Source organism: Ictidomys tridecemlineatus, chromosome 1 (assembly GCF_052094955.1).
Source record: "Ictidomys tridecemlineatus isolate mIctTri1 chromosome 1, mIctTri1.hap1, whole genome shotgun sequence".
NCBI classification, from domain to species: domain Eukaryota; kingdom Metazoa; phylum Chordata; class Mammalia; order Rodentia; family Sciuridae; genus Ictidomys; species Ictidomys tridecemlineatus.
The window spans coordinates 34,368,664-34,395,006 of record NC_135477.1 but is presented as its reverse complement, the minus strand read 5'-3'; the positions used below and the strand labels follow the sequence as shown (position 1 = coordinate 34,395,006).

Sequence of the window (26,343 nt, the reverse complement as noted above, 5' to 3'; positions counted from 1 at the left end):
AAGTGAAGCCAGCCAATCCCTAAAAAACAAATGCCAAATGTCTTCTTTGATATAAGGAGAGTAACTAAGAACAGAGTAGGGAAGAAGAGCATGAGAAGAAGACTAACATTAAACAGGGATGAGAGGTGGGAGGGAAAGGGAGAGAGAAGGGAAATTGCATGGAAATGGAAGTTGACCCTCAGGGTTATACAAAATTACATACAAGAGGAAGTGAGGGGAAAGGGAAAAATAATACAAGGGGGAGGAATGAATTACAGTAGAGGGGGTAGAGAGAGAAGAGGGGAGGGGAGGGGAGGGTGGATAGTAGAGGATAAGAAAGGCAGCAGAATACAACAGACACTAGTATGGCAATATGTAAATTAATGGAAGTGTAACTGATGTGATTCTGCAATCTGTATACAGGGTAAAAATGGGAGTTCATAACCCACTTGAATCAAAGTGTGAAATATGATATATCAAGAACTATGTAATGTTTTGAACAACCAACAATAAAAAAAATTTTAAAAAAAGATGAGGCTAAACTGGGAGCCAGCTATTTTGATTATTTTAATAAAAATATCAAAAACATTGTAAGGAATCAAACCTACTCATACTACTTGTTATATGTACCTGATAATTCATATGGGTATGAATGACATTGCCAGAGATATAAAGTCCTAGGTAGACCAGGCAATGACTTGGAATTAAAGGTGATAGATTAGAAATAGATTGAGTGTATGAGAAAGAAGCATTCATCAACCTTGAGAATAATAAATGCTTTAGTATCTGAGTTTTTTCATCCAGGATCCCATGAAGAATCTTGAATTGAATCTTGTTGTCATATAGGTTAAATATATTTAATTCAGAAAGTTACTTCTGGTTATCTGTGTGAGTATCAAATATGTCTTGAGCAATTGAGTAGCTTACGGAATAACAAAAGTTGTCAGTGAAATCTGATGCTGTGAAAATTCAGATTAACATGGAAAAACAATTTAAATTACTCTCTTTTCAGAGATATCCAAAATACGATTCTTTTGATTAAACTATTCTAGGTGCATTCAGAGTATGATTTGATTTGCAGACATTTCTGTCACTTCAGAAATGAACCTATAAACACAGACATATATTCTTTAATGAATAACTAATAAGTAAAGATTATCCCTTATTAAAACAAAAACACAAGAATGTAAAATTGAAGATTATTATTAGATACTTAACTATTTCCAGAGATAGTCATGTTTTTTTATTTTTTTAAAGAGAGAGAGAGAGAATTTTTTTAATATATTTTTTTTAATTTTCGGCGGACACAACATCTTTGTTTATATGTGGTGCTGAGGATCGAACCCGGGCCGCACGCATGCCAGGCGAGCGTGCTACCACTTGAGCCACATCCCCAGCCCAGTCATGATTTTTTAATCTTACAAAATATTATTGCTGTCTTAGTTAACTTAGTCTTTAGTTATCTTCAGAACCAGCCTAGGATAGACATAGAGTAATTTATATTCCAGCATATTAGAGATATGTTCCTGTCAGTAATAATAATGTTATGTTCACTTAAGGTTTTTGTTTTGTTTTGTTTTTTGCTTTTCTCAATTCTTACAGGAATATTTATTGGCCACTTTTAGTTAGATACCATGAGATTAAAACATTCATTATAATCAATTATGTTTGTTTCTGTTTCAGCCCACGAACAAAAGATGATCTTAGAGCATATTTCATCCTTTTACAGGTAAGAGAGAAGGAATTTAGTGAAAATTGTCTATTTCAGATCTCAAATGTACATATGTAAGTGAAATTATATCAAATGGTAAGTATCATTTTGGTCAATGTTACTGATACTTTTTAGAGTTATAATGACTTGTAACCAATGTTGTAACAAACAAACATTCAGAAGCTAAATTATGGAGGATTAAAATTCTCACCTTAGCTGCCATAGTATTCGGGCAGTACAATGGCAGTGCTTCTTCCTTCTCCTTTCAAATCATCTTTCTTCCAATTAACTTTAATGAGCTCTAAAATGTTATCTTAGCAGCATACTATACTCATTTTATTCTTTACAGTTCATAAAAATTGTTCATGTATATTAATTTGTTTAAAGGTAAAAATACATTAAATAAGATATAGTGCTTATTTCAATAATGCAATGCTATAAAATCAATATTATGCCCAATAAAAGGAAAAAAGAGAAAGGGAGACAGAGCAAAAAAGAGAAAGTGGAAAGGGAGAAAAAATGGCTAAGAGGTAGTTAAGAAGAGAGTGCTATAAACTCTGTTCATGATGTTCTTCTCTGGAGCCATCACTTCATGAAGTTATCAAGTAGGGTCATTCCCTAATTTTGAATTGTCCTGCCAGTAAATCAGTTTTGAAAACCACATGATACTTTCTTATTTTTCACAATTTCAGTTCATTTTTCCATTATGTTCACTTTTCACATGAAATGATGAAATGTGCATTGTGGTAAAGTTTTACATTTTGAGGACATAAGTGGAGGTTTTGCTTAGCACTCCTTTAGTCTCCCTTTCACATTTAAAAGTTGTTAGATGCAATTATGAGATTCTCCTCTTATTCTTTGTGAGATATGCAGCTGACTCTCACAGTGGCAAAAATTTCCCAACTAGCTTTTCACTTTTTTAGTATTTTTAAAATCAAAGAAAAGCTGAATATTTTGTTTAATTGGGTAATAGTGATTGCCAACTTTTATGAAGGCATTGAGCTAGATGTTTTATATACACTTTCCTTTTTAAATACAACAACTCTTTAGATGCAATTATTCCCATTTTACAGATGAGGAAATTGACAAAGTTTAAGGAATATGCCTAAAGGAAAACTGTTAGTAAGTAGTAGAATTGGCCTCAGACTTGGATCTGTCTTAACTCCACAGTTCATGCTGTTTTCACTGTACCACAGCCTAAATCAATCTCTATTTATAATTAAATAACAGATATATTATTGTTTTAAACTATTTTATAATCTCAAATTTAGTTTCCTGAATTTTTCACTTACCTCATTTAGTGTGTTTCCTTTGACTTAACAAATTTTAATACAATTATTTTTAATATCTTTTTCAGAATCCTCAATTTAATAACACATCTACGTATGTCATCTATGCTCACTTGCTACGACAGACAGCTACCTTAGTGGAAGCTGACCATCATTTCCTAGTTCACTGGTTTAAAAAGTAAATCATTCTATAATATTGAGAACTTTTGTAATCTCACAGTTTTAAATTTGATAGTAATAATTTTGTAGTAAAATATATTTGAATGGCTTTAGGTCTTTAGAAATTATGCTTTTATAATTAATAATGCTAAAAAGTCAATTATAAAAATATATATAGTACTATAAAAGTGATAAGCATAAGTGTTTTTAGTGTAACTAACCATTTTGCTTGTGTAAGCTGTTGAGAATTTCCATCCACTGTTTTCAATTTTTATATAGCACATTCATATCATTAGTTTTTCATGTATCTCAAAGATGGTGACTGGGTTTGCTCAGATCTTACATTTTAATGTATGTTCTTTTTATTTCCTATATGATTGATTTATAAAAAAATTTCATCATTATTTAAATGGTGCTTCCTCCTCAGCTAAAAACATCATTATTGATGTGTAGGTTAGCCATCAGTATCAAGTTGTAAAAGCACTATACTCTTTTTTCACAGATCTGTATCTATATTAACAAAGACTTTTTTCTATGGTAGGTCAAAGCTTAAAAGGCAAAATATTTCCAGTTCTTATTATTCAGTCAGTTCTTATTATTCACAATATTCTACAAAGTCATCATAAACACTGAATTAAAAAATACTGACTGAGACAATGCTTCTTAGGAAAATACAGGGTTAGGTTCCTGGGACTTTCTAATTGTATTTTTGTCAATCAGTCAGTGCACAACTTTGCTTTATGAATGTTCTACTTTAAAGACACTTAAGTTGTTGATTCATTAACATTGAACTCTTGGCCAGCAGTATGATTGTGCCTGTTTGAAACTTGTCTAATACATATTTTCTCCATAAGGCACATCACATCCTTCTTGTTCATAAGAACACTGGATAGCAATTCGTCACTATGCTTAAGGGCCATTTGAAATAGCATCCTCACCAAAAACACACAAAAATATGAAAAACATGTAGAGGACATTTGTTTACACTCTGAGAGCTAAAATAAGAAAGCAAAGTATAACTTTATTTGACCTCAGCTGGGAATGTGCATGTCAACTCAAAATTTTCACCATTTCTTGCATGTTCACAAAGCACAAGTATTGATTTTGGGGTTGCAATTAAATATTAGCAAGAAGGCAAATTTGCATGTATAAATTCTGTGAATAATGAAGATTGAGCAAATATTCAAAGTCTTAAAAATTTAATTATTAACCTTATAATAATTTTGGTATTTATTTCTTAATTAAGAAACAGTATTCAAGGTAAGATTTTATATCTTTTCAAATATTTGGCAACTTAAGAGATAGAATTTGAGAGACTAGTCTAAAATTTTATGTGTGTAGGATATAGTTTGATATCTTATAAATATATTGCCAAAATTTAAAATGTGAATTTTGATTAGAATTATTTCAAAATCTTTACCAGATTATCCCAGAAGAGGTTCAAACAATTGGTAGAGAGATTGCTGCAATTTATTTCTTTACGCCTGTTTCCTGCAAAGCCTGAAGAATTTCCCCCTATAGCAAAATGTTCCTGGTGGATTCCATCAGCATCTAAAGTGTTGGCTTTACTTAGTACGTTTTTATTATTCTATCATTTTCTTTGCTTTTGTTAAATCTCAGGGACATTCTTAAGGATCTCAAAGTACTGTAGAATCAACATTAAATTTTAAACCATTCCTTTGAAGGAAAAAAATATATTTTGTTTTGATAATGGATTTCACAACTAATTTACAAGCATGAAAAAAGCTTTATACCTTTTACTGAGCAATATTCTATATTATGGTATTAAGTGCATATAGTTAATTGCATATAAATGATCTGCTAAGTGTGATTCCCAAGAAAACATGAACTTTAGTTACTGAGGACCCTTAGGAAGAATTCACTGATACACCAATATATGAATAAATGGCCATCTGCATGTTCTTCTTAGTACTTTTATGATCCACATAGCAAGTTTTTTTTTTTAAAGTCAGAAATGGTTAGCTGTACTTTGACCACAATGTTAAAATTATCTTTTTCATTTGGAACTTCAGTTGTTTAAAACAGCAGTTTTTAGGTCAAGGAAAGCCACTGGACATTAAAATGGTGTTTTTATTATTAAAAGGAAATTATGTGCATGTTGGAAAAGATCATTATGTTAGAATTTATCTTTACAGATACTGCAAACAATTTGGTTGACCCTCCCCTTATTCCTTATACTGATTTCTATAATTCTACATTGGATCACATTGATCTCATGGAAGAATATCATACTTGGCAGAGCTTTGGAAACTCTCACAGGTACCATTTAATTATTCACCTAAATGAAATACTATTCAAAATAATGATTGGATTTTAGGTTTGTATAAATAAAATATCTATATCTATATATAGGTATATAGTTATAGATATATACACACCATACCTTTACATATAAACCTCTATAATCTAGATATCCAGACTTGAAATATCATTATATTTGTTAAAACATTTTCTTTTTCTGCTATATTTTGATTTTATATATATGTTGATTTGGTTTTAATTTGGTTGATAGCATCTTTTCAAGAAGGGAAAATTTCTGTCCTAGTAAAAATTTCTTATATCTTATTGTTCTATATGCTGTCATCTAGCAAAGAGATCAATAAATTTTTTCTGTAAAAGACTAAATGGTAAATATCTTCAGTTCTGTGAGCTATACAGATTGTTTTGTTATTTTAGCCCCAAAACAGCCTTAGATGATTATATAAATGAATGAGTACATTTGTATTCCATATAGCTTTGTTTACAAAAACAGATGGTAGGCCATATTTGTCCTGGGGAACATGGTTTGCCAGTGCCTAATCTAATACATTGATCACATAAAGATGTACACATAAACATACACATTCACTCCTTTTCTCCTTCGTTCTGTAGGAAAAGTGACTATCCACTAGAAACAGTACAAAATAAATAGATATTACAGAGAAAGGGCTTCACCACAAATTACTTACAGTAGTAGATTTTCGGAATACTTGACGAAATTTTTTAATATACTACACTTTATCTTCATAGTTCTAGTTTGGATTAAACCAACAAGACTATTCTAAACATTCCCAAACCATGAGATATCCAGGAGGTTGTCATATTTTAAAGTTACTAAGAGATATGGTTTAGATATAAATAAACTCAAAACCCCATATTGGTTCATAAATTGGTTAATTTTCCAGGGCCCTCCAAGCTATCAGAATTGACCTAAAACACAGAATGGCCTTTCAGAGATGCCTCAGTCCACATCTGAACACTCAAGACTGAACAAAAATTGTTTAGAGAATTCTGATCAGTCTGATGGATGTTTTCTTGGCAAAGTTTATTTTGCAAAGACACTTTTCCCTCCCATTTTAATACAATCATAATCATAAAACAACTCCCACAGTTGTGCATGTTTCAGTGACATCTTTAATACAAAGCTTCCACAGCACAGTGTATTGAGAATGAATTACATAGGATCCATCAGCTCTTGATGGCACCCTGAACATGAGAAGAGGGAGCTAGAATCTTAGGTAGGGCAAATTGCTTCTGACCATGAGCAGTCTCATCTGTTTCTCTGGGTGTTTCATACACATGGTATCTTCTTTTCAAGGGAAAGGTTAAGAAGCAGTATTCTAAAGTACATAATAAAACCAACACATATCCTGCTAAGTTCATTGCATTTTCTTTTGTTTCCAAATTTTTGGTTGGCATTAGTGATTCAAAATTGCAATGTACTACCTCTGAACAGTTCCTCCTGTGTATTAACAGCTTTGTCCCAGAGTGAAAGCTATCTCATTTTCAGTTCACATGAGGCCTATCTCCTTTTTCTTCATAATGTCTTCATTACATCATGATGCTCTACCTGACTCTGCTCAGATGGTACCTGACTCTGCTCAGGTGGTTTCCAACTATAACTGATAGATTTATTGCAGTTACTTCTGATAGGAGTCTAAATCCTAAAGTATCATTGCTGCCATACCCATTTTTTTCTAAATGGATTTCTATCTGTGTAGTCTGTGGCTTTTGTACATAAGGACTCTGACCCAAGAGAGACATTATTTTCATAAATTTTGATGATAATATTATGCCTTTACAATTAGGTACCACTTCATATCACTGCACTATTAAATACAGTACCACTACCAACATACTTCTTTTCCTAATTTTTATTTTGTTTTAAATTTATTACTTTGCTTTTGCATAGTATGGTTATTGTTATATTTCTTATAATAATGGATTCTTATCTTAATTTGAACATATGAGTCTCTGTCCTAAGCCTTCTTTATTAACACTTCGGCCTCCTGGTTCTGGTGTTGGCTGTGTTTTTCAGATTATCATATATAGGTGACTGTATAAACTGAAGTTATTTGTAAAAATGTACATGATTAGCACACATTTCAGAAAATTAGATGTAGCTTCCTTTAGAGAATGAAGGCACTGCTCATCTAGTAATGATACATTCTTCACAGGGCTGTGGTGCACATAAAATCATTTCGTAAATGGTAAAACACAATACAAAAGTAATGTTTTATATTGTTAGAAGGGGTACCTAGATTCCCTTAGTGTAATTTTGCTAAAAATACACCATTTTGCTTTTTCTGTTTTCACTTGTTGAGCAGGTTTTCCTTCTGTCAGTACCCATTCGTTATTTCTATAGCTGCAAAAAAAATCATTATTCAGAGAGACTCAGAACAACAGATGATAAGCATCGCAAGGGTAAGCCAGATATAAAAAAATATTTATGCTTACTATAATCAATACAGTAAATAATTTAATAAATAAGTCAAATGTTTTGTGAATTGTTCTAGTGTAATCAGGAAATGTTAAAAATAAAATTCATATCCTAGTCCCTCCAAAAGTGCTTAAACCTGTTCACATGGGAGACAAGACACCCCTCATCAAATCAACTTCTCATTATATTTTAAATATAACAGAAGATTAAATGTTCTCACAGATCCAAATTACAGGAAGTTTGTTGAACCTTGTAAAGCTCCTGCTCTAAGTAACCAGAAAAACATAAGTGAAAACTACAGAGAGGAAAGGAGCATCCTTAAAAAAATTACTAAAAAAAAATTGCAACATTTTCAAGGTTTTATGAAAATCAGAAACCACCAAAAAATTAGTAAATATAACAAGAAGCATACATCTTAGAGAACTGAGAAATATTCTCAAAATAGGCGAAAAGGTTTTTTATTGGTTCTTAGGAAACCAGAATGCATGGATGCTTGTAGAAGCTGGGATTACAGTCAGGCTGACGTTAGGGAAATTGTAAAGCCGGATGAAGTTTATCTCTGGGCCTGTCCTTATCACTCTCTACTGCTTTGGTTAGCACAGCACAGTAAAGTTGTGTACTTTATCTAATAGAAACCAGATACAATGAATTTTTAATTAGAGTTCTAGACTATACATTTATATGCTTGTGTATTTCAAGCTTCTTACATAACATGATTGTTCATAACTTTAAAAATTAAAGGGAAGCTTGACTAAAGTCTTCTTATAATAGGAAGAGTAGAAAGAAATGATTTTTGTGTCTTGTCCAAGAATATAAAAAAAAAATCCTAAGGCAGAAATTGTAATATTTCAAAGTACTATAAATAAACAAGTTGTTTATTCTTAAGTAATTCATTCCCAGAAGGTGAGTATTTTTTTTCTATCACAGAAGAGGACAAAAGGTTTCAGTGACTGGTAATATCCCAAAGTCATCTTATAACAAGTATGGGTCTATTAGAAAAAAATTTATTGCCTGTGCCTTCCAAAGGAGTTCCAAAGTCACATTGTCCCCTTGAAGATTGAGTTTAAACAGTATATTTAGCACCAGAATTGTTACTTGATCTTGGGTAGATACTGGCTCAAATATTAATCTGTATCACTCATTTTGCATTTGTACAATGTCATGGGCTTTTTAATGCTTTTTCAATTTGGGCTATTAATTTTTATATTTGTAAGAAAAATCTAAAGAACTACAAGTTTATCTAAATATCTAGCATTTTTATGTCACTCACATTTAAGATCTTAAATGTCATTTTGTGGATTTTATATCTTCTTAAAAGGAGAGTGGCAGGTATAGTCAGAGACTGTCTATCACAGAGCATGAAAGCAAATGAATAGAGACTGAAGAGTCAGATGGCATTATCTGTTACAGACTTTTCCCAACATTTTAACTTATAAACTGCCATACAACTGGGAATTAAGTGACTGATAACTATTTTTGACACAAGGATAGCCTTATAGGTAGTCAGTATGAGCAAGAGCCTATATGATACAGTCTACAGTTGCAAAGAGGGCTCCCCTAAAAACAACTTTATCACTCAGATTATCTAGAATTCTACCATTGTTAGGTTTCTTTCATTTGGAGCATTTTCTAGGAAATATAAATTCCTAAGTAGTAGCCACTATTCCTAAATAGTAGTTTTCTGCTATTACCATCCTAGAATACATTTATATATTAGGTATCTTCATTGTGATAGCTTCCAAGTAGCTAAACTAGGTATAGGACAGTTTCCTGGAAAAAGGTCCACAGCACAGCTATCCCAGGAATATATATCTCTTTGGTAAGGGAGAAACCAGAGAAGCAAAAGGCTTTTAAGCCTTTAGGATTGGATATTGGAGCAATGGAAAAGATTCTAAATTAGTTGGTCTTGTTATGGTAATCTACAAAACCATAAGTAACGTCAAATCATATAGATTTAGGGTATTACAATTTTATTAAAGTAAATAACCATATGAACTTAAAGTGTTTGAAATGTTCATCTTTAATCTGCACAAAAAAATATTTGATTTTCATTGTTACCAAAGAATATGAAGTAGTCTGATAAAGATTATTTAGGTAGATAAATATATATGCATGTAGATTTTTATATGATAAGTAACATTTATATAGCTTTGTGTACATTTTTATTTATTTTATTTATTTTTTTTTTAAAGAGAGAGTGAGAGAGGGGAGAGAGAGAGAGAGAGAGAGAATTTTTAATATTTATTTTTTAGTTCTCGGCAGACACAACATCTTTGTTGGTATGTGGTGCTGAGGATCGAACCCGAGCCGCACGCATGCCAGGCGAGCGCGCTACCGCTTGAGCCACATCTCCAGCCCCTTGTGTACATTTTTAATGTGTTGGTTTTTATATACTCAGTGCTTATATTTTGAAAACTCCTAAAAATGGATTTTTAAAATCACCCATATCTCTATAACCCAAGCATAAGTATTGTTAACATTTTAATAAATTATATTTTGATATTTTTCCCTATATTATCTTTAAAAATCAACAGGGTTGAAATAGTATTATACACATAGTTTTATTTACTACTTTATTCAGATATGCCTTCCTTGTACTGTTTATATAGTTGTTATGACCATTATTTTTTAATACCTGCATTATTATAGTCTATCAAGTAGATATATACTTAGGATATTTCTGAAGTTTTACTCTTAAGGATAATACTGTGTTGAACATCTAATGAAATAAAATATTTTCTAGGAGCTGCGGTTGTGGCTCAGTGGTAGAGCACTTGCCTAGCACATGTGAGGCAATGGGTTCGATTCTCAGCACCACATAAAAACAAATAAATAAAGGTCCATCAATAACTAATAAAAATATTTTTTAAAAAATAAAATATTTTTATCTTTAGAATTCTCAGAAGTAGAATTATTAGAACAAGGTTATAAACATTGTTAAGGTCTTAATAAATGTTGACCACTTACTGTTTAAAAGTATACTAATTGTGCTTTTAGAGTAAATTTAATGTCTGAAAAAGTTTAAGAAATCCAGGTGTATAGTCAGAAGTGCATATATTGTTTCAAATGTTCCCATTTTATGTTTATATTTATTAAACAAAACTTTGGTATTTAAGAAATGAGACATATGGAAACTATAAAGTAACATTCCTTACCATAGGAGGAAAATTGTTTTTCGTCCTCTATTTTGGGCCCCCTTTAATTATCACTGTTCCAACATAAAATAATAATAAGGCATTTTCACAAATCAAAATGTGTATAACTGGTTTCATGAATTGTTTGAGAGGTGGAATAGATAAGAATTAAGTGATTTTGACTAATGTGTTTAAATGTTTTAAATGAAATTATAGTTTTAAGTAAAAGTGAAAATGTTTGCTTTCCTATTTAATTAGCAAAGTCTGGTGGATAAAGTATCTCGAAGACAGAGACCTGATATGAATATGTTATTTCTAAATATGAAAGTAAGGCGGACACATCTGGTTAGCGATTCGCTTGATGAGGTATAATTTATTACAAAATGGTATTAATTGATTAAATCTTTAAGTAAATTTTACAGTATTATTTATTACCAAAATCTTGGTAAACTTTTTTTATTTCTACTGATGGTGCTTCCTTAAATTTTGATACTATACCTAAAATTAGTTCTCTATAAACCTTATATTGATTTTTTATATACTTATTTTAATATTTCCTTATTACTTCTCTAGAAAAGTGTTCAATGTGGAACACTTAAGTTAGTAATTCATGTTTCTTAGTATGCGATCTGAATTCTAGACCCACCCATCTTTGTTGCTGATTCAGTATTAGCAAGTCATTTTAACTTTTTCGGGCCTCAGATTACTCATCTATGAAATTACAGGTCTGACCTTTCAAGGAATATTGGGCCTATTCAGATTCAAACAAACATTGATTGCCTGTGTGTACATTATAAAAGTTTCCTGCATGTATATTTCAGCCAGACCTTCATGTAGCTATTAGAAGATAATGACTGATTTAGCTACATGACTTTTAAAGGTTTAATGTTAAAGGAATGTTAAAACAAAATGAGTTATTGTATATTGTAGCCTGCCAACTTAAAATTTTGGAGACATATTATGATACTTGGAAGCAGTAACCTTGGGCAAAACATCTAACCTCTTAACTCATTTTTCTATTCTGCAAAAAAAAGAACAACACCTAGCTTACACAGGGTTGAGCAGATTTGTTGGATGGATGGGTGGGGTTTTGTGATGAAGACTGCCTAACATGATTCCCAGAATTTAAAAAGTTAATTCCCTTTTCACTGACCTTTGTTTTCCTCTACTGTATAATTTCTTCAAATAGTTAACCCGGAAAAGAGCGGACTTGAAAAAGAAATTGAAAGTTACATTTGTAGGGGAAGCTGGTTTGGATATGGGTGGCTTGACTAAAGAGTGGTTTCTTCTTCTAATTCGGCAGATTTTTCATCCAGATTATGGTAAGGATTTAATTTTTATAAACAGTGTTTCTTCATAATTGTAAAGCATCAAGTAGTAACCCTTATTTTTAATCAATATTTTATAAACTTGTCAGTCATAAATTTTGAATAATTATTTAAGAACTTTAATTTACATTTAAAAAATTGACTAACTTGGTGATTGAAACGTTAGTTATGTTACTGGGTATCCTACAAAAATGTGTCAAGATTAAGAGTATGCATTTATGAGGAAATATCCATACCATTCCTGAATAAGCCAGATGCATGAAAATTTAATTTTTTATTGAAATAAAGAACATTCAAAATTTAAAAACAAAGCTGTAGTTTCTGCTATACTAGCATTTGAAGTCCCAATCATTAAATAATGAGTCATTTTAAGAAATAGGAATTCATGAATTAATTTTTTAGGAAAAATGAGCATGTGAAATTTAAATTTTATTTAGAGAAACCACCTGTAATCCATTTTTAATTTATTTTTAAAATATGTAATAGTAGAATGATTACAATTCTTATTACACATATAGAGTACAGTTTTTCATATCTCTGTACATAAAGTATGTTCACACCAATTCGTGTCTTCATACATATACTTTGGATAATAATGTCCATCACATTCCACTATCATTGCTAACCCCCTGCCCCCTCCCTTCCCCTCACACCCTCTACCCTATCTAGAGTTCTTCTATTCCTCCCATGCTCCCCATCCCTACCCAACTAGGAGTCAGATTCCTTATAGCAGAGAAAACATTTGGCATTTGTTTTTTGGGGATTGGCTAACTTCACTTAGCATTATCTTCTCCAGCTCCATTCATTTACCTGCAATGCCATGATTTTATTCTCTTTTATTGCTGAGTAAAATTCCATTGTGTATATATGCCACAATTTTTTTATCCATTCATTCACTGAAGGGCATCTAGGTTGGCTCCACAGTTTAATTATTGTGAATTGTGCTGCTAAAAACATTGATGTGGCTATGTCCCTGTAATATGTTGTTTTTAAGTCTTTTGGGTATAGACGGAAGAAAGGGACAGCTGGGCCAAATGGTGGTTCCATTCCCAGTTTTCCAAGGAATCTCCATACTGCTTTCCATATTGGCTGCACCAGTTTGCTGTTCCACCAGCAATGTATGAGTGTACCTTTTTCCCCACATCCTCACCAAAACTTATTATTGTCTGTCTTCATAATAGCTGCCATTCTGACTGAAGTGAGATGATATCTTAGAGTAGTTTTGATTTGCATTTTTCTAATTGCTAGAGATGTGAACATTTTTTTCATATATTTGTTGATTGATTGTATATCCTCTTTGGAGAAGTATCTCTTCAGGTCCTTCACCCATTTATTGATTTGAGTTATTTGGGTTTTTTGGTGGTTAGCATTTTGAGTTCTTTATATACTCTAGAGATTAGTGCTCTATCTGATGTGTGAGGGGTAAAAATTTGCTCCCAGGATGTAGGCTCTCTGTTCACCTCACAGATTGTTTCTTTTGTTGAGAAGAAACTTTTTAGTTTGAATCCATCTCATTTATTGATTCTTAGTTTTAATTCTTGCGCTATAAGAGTCTTATTAAGGAAGTTGGGGCCTAATCCCACATGATGAAGATTAGGGCCTACTTTTTCTTCTATTAGATACAGAGTCTCTGGTTTAATTCCTAGGTCCTTGATCCACTTTGAGTTGAGTTTTGTGCATGGTGAGAGATAGGGGTTTAATTTCATTTTGTTGCATATAGATTGCCAGTTTTCCCAGCACCATTTGTTTAAGAAGCTAGGAGGGATCTTGGGACCCTACAAGAGCACTACAAACCTATAGGATAAAATAATAACACCCCAGACCCACAGAGCTGGAAAGGAAAACACATGAGCAACATGGGAAGAAAGTACCACAAACAAATCAAGACACCACATCTTTAGAATCATTGGCAGCCATAGCAGAAAAAAATACAGAGAAAGAGTTCAGGATATACATAATATAAAATATTCTTTGAAAAAGGAAGATATAAGAGAGCAAATATAAGCAGTGAAAGATCACTTTGACAAGGAGCTACATAAACAAATCCAAGAAGCTAAAGATCACCTCAAAAGGGAGGTAGAGGTTCTAAAAAAAAAAAACCCAAACAGAAATCCTTGAAATGAAAGAAACAATAAACCAAATTAAAAGCTCAAATGAAAGCATCACCAACAGAGTAAACCACATGGAAGATAGGATATTGGACAATGAAGATAAAATGTATAATCTTGAACAAATATTTGTTGATTGATTGTATATCCTCTTCAGAGAAGTGCCTGTTCAGGCCCTGGGCCATTTATTGATTGGGTTTTTATGTTTTTGGTACTTAGCTTTTGAGTTCTTTATATACCTTAGAGATTAGTGCTCTATCTGATGTGTGAGGGGTAAAAATTTGCTCCCAGGATGTAGGCTCTCTATTCACCTCATATATTGTTTCTTTTGCTGAGAAGAAACTTTTTCTCACTTATAATCCTTAATGTCTGTCAAGTGTGTTTTTTCAAGGGAGAGTTTTTAGTAGTTTTCTCATTCTTTATTTCTATATTTTCTGTATTATGTATATATCATTTTCTGTATTTTCTATATAATACATGTATATATAAATAAGATATTTCTGGTAGTGGGGAAATAAATGACAGACAAATTGAAATCTCTGGATAATCCTCATTTTACTTTGATCATACTTTATAATTAAAATTCTAAAACTATAGTTTTTATGAATTTATCTGTTTAATTTAGTGTTTATCTTTTTATCCCACTTGTATTCTAAATTCAAGATACCAATGAACAGTAAAACGCCCTCTCCATATATTGTTATTTATACACACACACACACACACACACACACACCAAGATTTGCAAATATATAGTCTGTTAAATAATCTATAGAGTTTTTAGATGAAAGATGGTATGTAAAAGAAAATTGCTAAAATGATTTGCTTCTAATCAATAATATGTACATTTTAACCACTTCGATTGTTTTAAGGAATCATGTGAACAGAACTGTGTTTTCTTTTTTCAGGCATGTTTACATATCACAAGGACTCACACTGCCATTGGTTTAGCAGCTTTAAATGTGATAACTATTCTGAATTCCGATTGGTTGGAATTGTATCCTTTAAACTTTCCACTAGGAGGTGCTAATAGACAAGAGATTTTGAAAGATTTTATTTATTTTTGAAAAGTGTTCTTTTAGTAAATTAAACATTCTTGTCAGATATATAGATTTTTCTGTCATCTTTACTACATGTAATATCATAGCTATATAGCATCAGACTTAGTTAATTGAAAAGAATGGCTAACTATTGATTTTTTTCTAAAACTCTTACTCAAAATAAAAATGGGCTATTATATATTTTATATATAATCTAAATTATCAGAAATTTAAAACATTTTTAAAAATTAAAGTATTTTCCATTTATAATACTTTTGTGTTCTTTCATTTTGTGCTTATATCACTCAGTTTAATAAATTGAAATTGTGGTAATTAAATCTAGTTCTGTAAAACCCCAAATCTTGAGATATAAGGGAGAAATCCTTAAAAAGTGAATATAATAGGAATGTATAAAGCATATGGTAGTATTTGGTAGTGTTTTTAAAATTTTATAAATCCATATCTCATTTTCTGGTCTCTAGAAGTTATATTGTGGAGGACATTCCTACAGGGGGGAGACTAAGTAAGATGCCTTCTACATTAACTTTTTAAATTCTAAAGAATACAATTATGAAAGAAAGGAGGGAAGAGTAAATAAATGAGCAAGCACTAGAGACTTATAGGGTAAAAAGGAGAGATTCTTTACCTTAGAAGATTACCATCTAAATGAACAGATGACCTCCAGTGCAAGGTAGACTGTCCTCAGAGTCAAATGGCCATGTACATTAAGTGCTAAGGAGTTCTGAGAAGGAAAAAATGAGTATATTCCTCCCGGGAAGGTAGAGATTTTAAAAGGAGCAATCACATTTGGTTTCCAGAAGACTGGGGAGAGTATGACATTATAATAAGCTGAGAGGATGGCAAGAAAAAAAGGTTGAATTATGTTGGGCTTATTACAGAACAGTGAGTACAATGGGAATTACTAAAGATACTACAAGGAAAAAGAATTAAGAGCCATCTTATTGAGAACTTTGAGTGTCTTGTCTTTTTTGCATGCATTGGGATAAATCCTGGGGAATGTATATGGAAATTTAAAGGTCAAATGAAAGAAAAGGTAGCAGGGAAAAAATACCTCACATTGAGATAGTAAGCTTAATTAAAAATTTTGTATAGGGCTGGGGATGTAGCTCAAGCGGTAGAGCACTCACCTGGCATGCGTGCGACCCAGGCTCGATCCTCAGCACCACATACAAAGATGTTGTGTCTGCCGAAAACTAAATAAATACTAAAAAAAATTGTATATATTATCATGTCTAAACATCCAGAGTGTTAAGCTTCACGATATAGAAGAAAGCTTAACAATTCTTAGACTGCTTTATTCTGTTACCTACAGTACTTATTTGGTGAATGTGTTTCAATTTCATTGGAGGCCCCAATCATTGGTACTTCTCACTACACTAAGACCAATTTAAATTTCCTGATATATGTGATTGTCACACTTTATATTCTTATACTACAACTTAATTTGGGTGATATTTTGGCTTTCTAATACTTGTAATAAAGTACTTAGTTATTACACTTTTAAAATAGTGCTTTATAGATACAATCATGAATTTGCTAATCTTCTTTTGCATTAGATTAGTTTTTATTTAGTTATTACCCAAAAGAGCATATTAAATGTGTTTACATGTCATATATTCCAGTTTACACAATTAAACCTAAAATTATACTCTTATTATGTGTATTATCACACATACACAGAAACATATAGAAAGCATGACTGATGCCCCCAAAAGTGTGATACTATTGGAAAATAAGAAAAATGTTAGATGATAGTGAGTTAGGGTTCTGTCAGTGGTTAGGAGATCTGTCATCTATCAAAGGTGAGAAGACCTGAAAATTCAGATGTAATAGGCATGACCATTCAAAAAAAAATACTTGGTTCTATTATATCTAGTTTTTTAATTTTAGAACCAAAGATTTTTTTGTTCTATTGGTATTGTTTCTTTTACAAATTATTTTTAAATATGGTAAGACCTTGGAATTTACAATTAATATTGTAATAAAACCTACAATAATAATTGTAAAATGCCTTGAAGATTACATGGAAAGTTATAATATATCATTGTTTTAAAACTAGAATTGTCTATTATCAAAAAGGACATTGGAATCAAGAGAGGAGGCAATATAGTATAGTATAGCATTTCCAGACTCTGCTATTTGTATAACATCTCAGAGGTTCCAACAAAAAAATTACCCCATCTCCTTCCCTGCTTCAACCAGAGCAGGTTGATTGAGTGTGAAATGAAATGCTATGCTGTGTCTGCATATGAGAGTGCCCTGTAGTAAATGCTATAATCCCACTTCCTCACCTGCCTCATCCTACCACTCAGGATTATAATATTTAAATTCTTAAAATATTTTTTTTAGTTTGTAGATGGACATTATTTTATTTATTTATTTTTATTTGGTGCTAAGGATCTCATCCAGTGCCACACATGTGCTAGGCAAGTATCCTACCACTGAGGCTACAATCCCAGCCCTAATATTTAAATTTTAAATGAAAATATGCTTAGAACTCATCACCATAATAGATTATAATAACTATTACAATCAATAATTGTAATATTGTAGTTAATAATAACTATACTATTGTGGCAGTCATTGTTGCTATTATTATAATTGTAGAAATGTATTAGAATACATTTTCAATATCTGTTTCCTTCAACACCCTAATCAGTCTGTATTTATATGGTTACTTATGAAATGGAATAGCTATTTCTTATGTTATTATGAGCCTTCATTCTGTCGTAACACATTAAAATATTATCAGTCTTTCAGTATTTGCTTTCAATAATTTACTCAGCCTTATGTTTAAATTTCCTTTTGAGTCTATCAAATGAATTACTTCTAAAATAACTTTATGTAATAATTGGCAGTTGAAATATTATGAAATTTGACCCTTCTTTCAGCAAATGGGTAAGTTACTTTTGTCACATAATTAATAGCTAAAATACAAATAGGCAAAGTTTATAACATCTGAGTTTTTTTAATTTTGATACTGATAAATTCAAGTAACAATTTCTTCTTACATTTTACTGTAGAAGACTACTTGCCCTATTAACTTATCAATAGTGTGTATATATTCATATGCTTATTCTTTTCTTCACATGTTTTGTATTTAATTTTAAAATAGCCTAAATAACCATTTCTAAAATCAGTAGTGCATTCTGCAGTGAGTCTTGAATAAACTCTTGCTGCTACTTATAAAACCACCAACATCTTTATTTAAATTTAGAAAATCTTTAATGTTAAATAATTTAAAGAAATGTCTGAAGTTGCTGTCTATCATAATCTTAAATAAGCTTTTCCAGGGAAATCACTACATTCTATCAATTGAAGACCTCCTTTATACATGACTTTTGATAATCAAGGAGTTATATTACATAAAATAAAGGGAAAATAAGTGAAAGAGAGGAAAGGAACTATGTGGGACTAATTGTAACATCCGTGTTGAATCTGAAAGAAGTATGTAAAAAGTAGATTGTTGCATAATTCAAAACTCATTTGTTGTCATGGATTTTATGTTAATGCTTAACATTTAGTATGCATAGCTTATGGGACTAGCTGTTTATAACAGCATCACCTTGGATATTCGTTTCCCTCCTTGCTGTTACAAGAAATTATTGAGCCCTCCCATCGTTCCTAGTGATCAAAATACACCAGTAGGCATCTGCAGTGTTGCCATTGACGACTTATGTCAAATTATGCCTGTAAGTATACATGCCTGACATCTAGTCCCTTAATGCTAAATTATGTCTCTTCTACCTAAACAGTCTTTCTCCTTCTAGTGCTATTTTATTCTTAAATATTGTTTCCCTCTACTTTTGGAAACTCATCTTTTTTTTTTTCATATAGCTTCCCCCTTCTTTACAGAAACACATCATCACTTTGCAGCATGCCTAAGCTCTTACAGAATAGAACAGACTTTGAAATCACAGAACTAGTGATTTTTTTGATTTTTGAATCCAGTCTCTTCACTTTTTAGCTTTATGAATTTGCATTTAACTTAACCTTTCTGTGCTCCAGTTTTCTATGTAAACAGTGGGATAGTCTTTTTTAATAATTAAGACAAATGATGACAGTTATGTCAAATCTATACCACCTTAGATTTGTATGGTCAATGTATTGTGTAAAGTATATAAAATAATTCTAACCATTCTGTTATTTATCTTTTTAATAATTTAAAAAATAAAACTCATTTTTTCATGAAACTTAAAAATGTTTCAGAAATATTAGGTCAGTCATTGTATTTTTTTTAATATTTTTTAATCGTTGATGGACCTTTATTTTATTTATTTGTATGTGGTGCTGAGAATCAAATCCAGTGCCTCACACATGCTAGGCAAGCGTACTACCACTGAGCCACAACCCCAGCCCCTCATTCTATTTTTAAGTCCTTACTCATGGATAACTTGAGTTATAACAAAATATAAGAAAATATTTCTTCCAGTTTTCTGAACTTTTCCTTGGGAGAGAAGGGCATAGTAACTAAAATGTATGAACTACTTAACATGTAAACTGCATATTTTATGTTTAGTAGATGAATCATAAGACATTAGCAGATTTTAATAAGAATATAAATTGAAGCCAGGTGTGGTAGCAAACACCTGTAATCTTAGCGACTCAGGAGGCTGAGGCAGGAAGATTACAGTTCAAGGCCAACTTGGGCAATTTAGTGAGACTCACAGCAATTTAGTGAGAAACTGTCTCAAATTAAAAAAAAAAAAAAAAAAAGAAGGACTGGGGATGTAGTTTAGTGCCCCTGAGTTCAATCTTCAGTATGAAAAGAAAAAAGATATTGAAAGAAGCAGCAGTGCAGAATAAAACATTGAGTTATGCTGGAAATCACAGTAGAGGAATGCTTCCTTTGCTTGCTACTTAGGAATAGATCCTGCAGTTACACTTCTATGGTTTCTTTGGATAGCTTCTTCTTACATGGTCTATAATGAGTTTTCCTAAGCCTTTGGATGGTAAAAATCATTAACAAGCATTTTGTATCCTGGAAAATACATCTCAAATACTTATTTTGAAATCTGAAATAGTTTACTCTTTTATCTCATATGTAAGTGAACTATGATAGATCTATTTAACTATTTAAGGTAATACTAGTTGATCTGAAAAGATAGATAATAGATTTCTTTTTATAGGAATTGGCCCACGGATTAACTGAACTCTTATCATATGAAGGCAATGTTGAAGAAGATTTCTATTCAACATTCCAGGTACTAATAGGCATATAGCTATTTGTTAGCCATTAACTCATATATGAAAAATGCTATTTGTTACTAAACACTTGCTGTTAGAAAAGATGAACAAGGATTAGTCATCACAATCCCCTTCTGAAAGGATCTTAACCTGGTAGAGACAGTGAAGCAGACACATGTGGTAAAGCAGTCAGTGAAAGTCCTTAAAGAAAATTCACCAAGAATGAGGTACTCAGCTAGGCAGTTTTACATGTTCCCTTTACTCAGTTACTGTCTCCAGGTTTTTTAGTTTTCAAAACTAAGCCTCTCCTGTAACATCAACACAAGAAGTTAAGAGTTGAATCTGATGGGTCAGACCAAAACACTCTCATTTTCACTGTTCTTACAATAGTTAGGAGATAGAAATTACAGTGATCCGCATAGATCCTAAGTGTATCCGCCTGATGACCACACAGCTAGTTGTATGTTATGTGTTCAAAAGGGAAGGGACAATACCTATTCTTTTTAAAATTTACAAACCTATTCATCTAAGCCTGTTGTTATGTCAGTGATACCAGTAAACATGCTGTTATGGTATCTCCCATCAGGTTTTTCAAGAAGAATTTGGAATAATTAAATCCTATAATTTAAAGCCAGGAGGTGATAAAATTCCAGTTACCAATCAAAATAGGAAAGGTAAGATATTTTTAAAATAAAATGAACTAGTATTTACCATTTACTTTTACTGCATAACAAATGTAAAATTGCTTTTCAGAATATGTACAGCTTTATACTGACTTCCTTATCAACAAATCCATCTATAAGCAGTTTGCTGCATTTTATTATGGATTTCATAGTGTATGTGCTTCAAATGCCCTAATGGTGAGTTCAAAACTTTAAGCTTTCAATTGGGTTTTCTAATACTATATCATTGACAAATAATTCCTTAAGTGTGCTTTTATAATTAGGAAATTTTTCTACTTAATAATTCTCCCATTCTCTAGAGGTAAAAACAAACAAAAACCCCAGTCACTTCATTTTTTTCCTCTCCTCTTTTGCTGTCTTATACTGCGTGTTTTAAGACTTGTAAAACTCTCCCAAAGAAAGCAGAAGAGACTTATGAACTTAAGGCTTACAACTGAGGGACCCAAGCACAGAAGCAGAGTTAACATTTTGTTCCAGGGCAAAAGCCAGAACTTCTCTCTGATTATCATGTGTGTGTTTTCTGCTTCCTCAAGGATCACTTAGCAACTCTGAGTTGCCTCTTACCCATAAGAAATAGTTTATCGCCAGAGCCATGGTTGACTCAGGTTGGTTTGGCTTGTCTTAATTGTGTGAATATGGGTTAGAATGTCAAGTTGGAAATATCAGATGATACCCTTCACCCCAGTACCCAGGGAAAATTGAACTGTGCCATTTGTATCTCCCTTCAATTTTATGAATGATTGAAATAAGACCTTTCATTTGAATTATTTTTCTTAGCACTGAGAAATGGACTGTAGAAGTTACTTTGGAGCAGGAGCAGGGATCTTTAATCCTGCTCAATTTGAGCAATATTTATAGCATGTTGTTGTTGAAAGTACCTTTGAAAAAAATATTTGATCAAGTCTAAGTTTTAATTATGATACACCGATGGTTGTGGGGATGGAATGAGTTAAAATAAGAATTAAATGGCATATCATGATCTCTATTTTAGATATATTTAATCTCTTAGGTAAGAGACTAACCACCTAAAGGGTGAAACAAGTGAGCACCAAAACAGACTGTAAATACCCAAGCTCTTCAGTGCACTAAGATGATTTTGTAGGATATTAGTAGAAGGCAGGCAAATCAGTAGATATAAGAGCTTCATGATGCTTTGGGAGAAGAGTAATTTGGATTCATGCTAAGTCATTTGCTTGTTTTTCTGACAAACTACTAATTACTATTTTATAAGGTATAATAAACCTTAATGCAAAAATATCTTACTTCAGTAGGAAAAATGCAAGTGGAAACAATTTTTCTTTAACAAAAATTATTTGATTTTAAGTCATGATTTTTGTGATTTGAGTCAGTGAAATAGTTCCTTTTTCATTTAAAACCATCACTTTAAAAAAACATCACTTTAATTATGATTTTTGATAATTATTGACAGCTGCTTCGTCCAGAAGAAGTTGAAATTCTGGTCTGTGGAAGTCCTGAACTGGACATGCATGCTCTACAGAGAAGTACTCAGTATGATGGGTATGCGAAAACAGACTTAACTATAAGGTGAGCTCCTTATACTTCTGGTAGGGGGTTGTAGAAAAGAGAACAAATAGAATATGGTTTGCTTATTTGTATAACTTATAATATGAATCAGTTAACTGAATTCTTTACTATCTTATTTCATCTGTAGAAAGTAATAAGAATACTAAATATGAAATCTCTTAGAAATCCCCTTGGGAAAAAGTTATGCAAATGACTTTTTAAATATTTATTTTTTAGTTGTAGTTGAACACAATACCTTTATTCTATTTATTTTTATGTGGTGCTGAGGATCAAACCCAGGGCCTCGCACACACTAGGCAAGCACTCTACCCACTGAGCCACAACCCAGCCCTGCAAATGACTTTCTATAAAAGTATATTTTTCACTTATTTTAAAAAGTAACTTTGGTCTATATTTACAAATAGCATTTTAATAGCACTTGTTGGGCTGGGGAGGTGCTCCTAGGTATAGTGCTTGCCTAGCATGAACAAAGCCCTGGATTTAATCCCCAGTACTGGATGAAAAAATAGCATTGTGTTGATAAGAGTTGTAAGTTATGTATGAAACAAAAATGTGTTTTGTACTATCTATTATTGGACTATTTATGTAATTTTATAAAATTATTATTTATAAAAATATTCAAAAATCTGATTCATATACAGAAACTCATTCTTTAATTTTACATTAGGGATATTATATATTGTAAGGAAAGTTTTTTTCTCATATCTTACTTCATATTTCTTTATTATGATCTACATGAATTTTTGTCAGGCTATTTCATGTAAATTTCCTTTGTTGTTTTATAGATACTTTTGGGATGTTGTACTTGGATTTCCTCTTGATCTTCAAAAGAAATTGCTACATTTTACTACAGGAAGTGACAGAGTTCCTGTAGGAGGGATGGCTGATTTGAACTTTAAAATCTCAAAGAATGAAACTTCTACTAACTGGTAAATTTCCAGATTATAATTTTATTTTAATTTATAGGTTATTACTAATAACAGTATTATATTTGGAATTAGAAGATTCTCTTAATCTGAAATCATTTTCATAGAAGAATCTTCAGAGTAAACATGGCCTTGAAATGAGAAAGACTTTAGCTGAAAGTTCTCTATTAGCTTTTGACACATACCAATACTAACTAATAGTAATTAATTTCCATCAACTTTTTACTTTGCTAGGTTAAATAATTGCTTTGTAGTCTCTTTTAGAACCTAGCCTACTTGGTAGTAGTATATTGTCTAACTTTCCTTTGTATTTAAATATAGTTTTTATTTTTAGGGAAAATATTAAGTTGGAGTTTCTTATTTATTTATAGGGGTTTGGTCCTATTATACTTAGCACTATAGGCACCTCTAAAACAAGTCTTTTTTTAATGTCATGCTCTTTACATAATGAAGTGGTACTGAGAATGGCTTTGAATTATTTGCTAGTACTGTTTATTGGTTAATGCTTATCTACTTATTACTTTTCCCAAATACTTTGTAATTACTAAAGCCAATTTGAGTAGATACAAACTGGGTATAATCATTTTTTCCCTCCTGTTCTATGCATTGAATATTCCTCAAGTCCTGTCAGTTTTTTCTTCATTTTAGAGCTGTCCTTTGCTTTCCCCATTGCTACCACCCTGATTAGTTAACTTTTTACCTCAGTCCTAACTTATTTAAATAGTCTTCTTCCTAATTTACCTGCTCAAGTTCTTTCTTATCTAATTAAATTGTCCTATTAAGCTCATTTTCCTTAACACTGTTTTGATCATGATGTTTTCCAGGGAGTAATATTTCATTGCTCCCCAAAAGTTTAAGTTCTAGAATCTAGAACCTATCAAACAAAGCTCTATATCCTTCCATACTATGTATCATTTTCATTTTTTTAATGCTGTGATCAACAGGCTGTTTTGCTAGTTTCTTAAACACATTCCATGCCTTCCTTCCTCCACGACTTTAAGTTTTTCTCTTCACATTTAATATTTGCTTGCTATCTCTTTGGAAGACCCAGTTCAATGTCTACTTCCTCTGTAAGCCAAAAGTCTTCATTCATTCAGTGAGTGCCTCGAACACTGAAGTGATAATTCTATTTACTGTATTATATTTTATATATTAAGTCATTGAGCTCTTCAAGGCAGAGGCCAAGCCTTATAAGCCTTTGTATTCTCCCTATAGCCCATACATTGAACAAATATTTAAGCAAACATCAGAATTATATTTCAAAACTTAAAACAAATGTTTATACACATATATGTATATAATTACAAACCCAGGGCCTTATACATGATAGGCAAATGCTTTACTACTGAGCTACATCCCCAGTCAAATAACCATTTAAAAAGGTAATCTGAGTAGTGCATTTTAATACAAATAATAGTAAAACAATAATTACTAATAAAATAATAGATGTCTGAATAAATAATGCAACAAACAAATAATGTCAATTACATATAAACTTTTTTAATCATTATTATTATTATTATTATTTCAGTTATTATTTCATGCGCTAATATGGCTTAATCATGAATATACCACAATGCTAGGACTCCCAGTGAGAATTTCACATAGATTAAATGTATCTGTCACAGACACATGACATTTCAATCTGACCCACAGAACAACAATTCAGATAAAAGGGGAGTTTCCACTCCTCCACCCACCATGAAAACACACTCCATTTTTATTAAATAAGAATTTTAAGTATTTACAGGTTACAGCACTGGTTTTGAGTCAGACTGATCTGGGTTTGAATCTGAGGTCTACCTCTTTACCAGCTCTATAGCTTTGAATAGGTTATTTAACCTGTATTCTTCCACATATATTTTTCTTCAGCTATAAAATGAAACTAATAACGACTTCTTAGGTTGTTTTGACTCTTAAATGAAGTAATATATGTAAAAGCATTAGGCACAATGCTTATCATAGACAAGCATTCAGTAAATGCTAACTGATCCTAATTATTATTAAATCAGGAGAGTTCTCAAAGTTCAGTTTCTAATCATATAAACTTCTTTAAAAATGTTCTCCTTTTCTCTGGTATATTCTCATTTTTTTATTTGTTGACTTCTCTGATAGCTATTCTGATGCTATGAGTCCATAAAAACTGAAAGAAAGGATCTAAGATTCTATAGAAATCTGGAATGAAGAAAACAATGTCGTCTGGTAGAGGGGTTAGGGGAGCTAGCCAAACAATCCAGAGGATGCCTAAGGCAAAAACATTAAAAAGTGTATCCATTAGGGTTCCCAAAGTGCTCTTTTCATAACTTTTTGATGATTCGGACTGGAATACATTAACATTATATTATCTTTTACTTTCTAGGTGTTTTATGTAGATAGCTCATCTGTTCTTTTAAACAATTTAGTTGGATAATTTACCCAATTGTGTTGATTAAGACAAGATTTGAAGACTTTAAGCAACTCAAAGAAAGTCCCCATTGCTAATAAGCAGGGAAAGCAATATTCAAATTCAAATC

At 31.7% G+C, this 26,343-nt stretch overlaps 1 protein-coding gene across 3 annotated transcripts in view; it reads left to right on the top strand.

Annotated features, from left to right (window-relative positions):
* The window catches only part of Hectd2 (HECT domain E3 ubiquitin protein ligase 2), a 65,776-nt gene that overhangs the window by 37,654 nt on the left and 1,779 nt on the right, over positions 1–26,343 (top strand). For all 3 annotated transcript variants that reach the window (XM_078038176.1, XM_078038167.1, XM_078038187.1), the window contains 14 exons: positions 1,663–1,708; positions 3,048–3,157; positions 4,562–4,710; positions 5,295–5,418; positions 7,746–7,842; positions 11,251–11,358; positions 12,182–12,314; positions 15,337–15,425; positions 19,023–19,181; positions 20,619–20,693; positions 21,263–21,350; positions 21,430–21,536; positions 22,789–22,904; positions 23,690–23,833. In XM_078038176.1, coding sequence (XP_077894302.1) covers positions 1,663–1,708; positions 3,048–3,157; positions 4,562–4,710; positions 5,295–5,418; positions 7,746–7,842; positions 11,251–11,358; positions 12,182–12,314; positions 15,337–15,425; positions 19,023–19,181; positions 20,619–20,693; positions 21,263–21,350; positions 21,430–21,536; positions 22,789–22,904; positions 23,690–23,833 — 1,545 coding nt within the window. The remainder of the gene's footprint in view (positions 1–1,662; positions 1,709–3,047; positions 3,158–4,561; positions 4,711–5,294; positions 5,419–7,745; positions 7,843–11,250; positions 11,359–12,181; positions 12,315–15,336; positions 15,426–19,022; positions 19,182–20,618; positions 20,694–21,262; positions 21,351–21,429; positions 21,537–22,788; positions 22,905–23,689; positions 23,834–26,343) is intronic.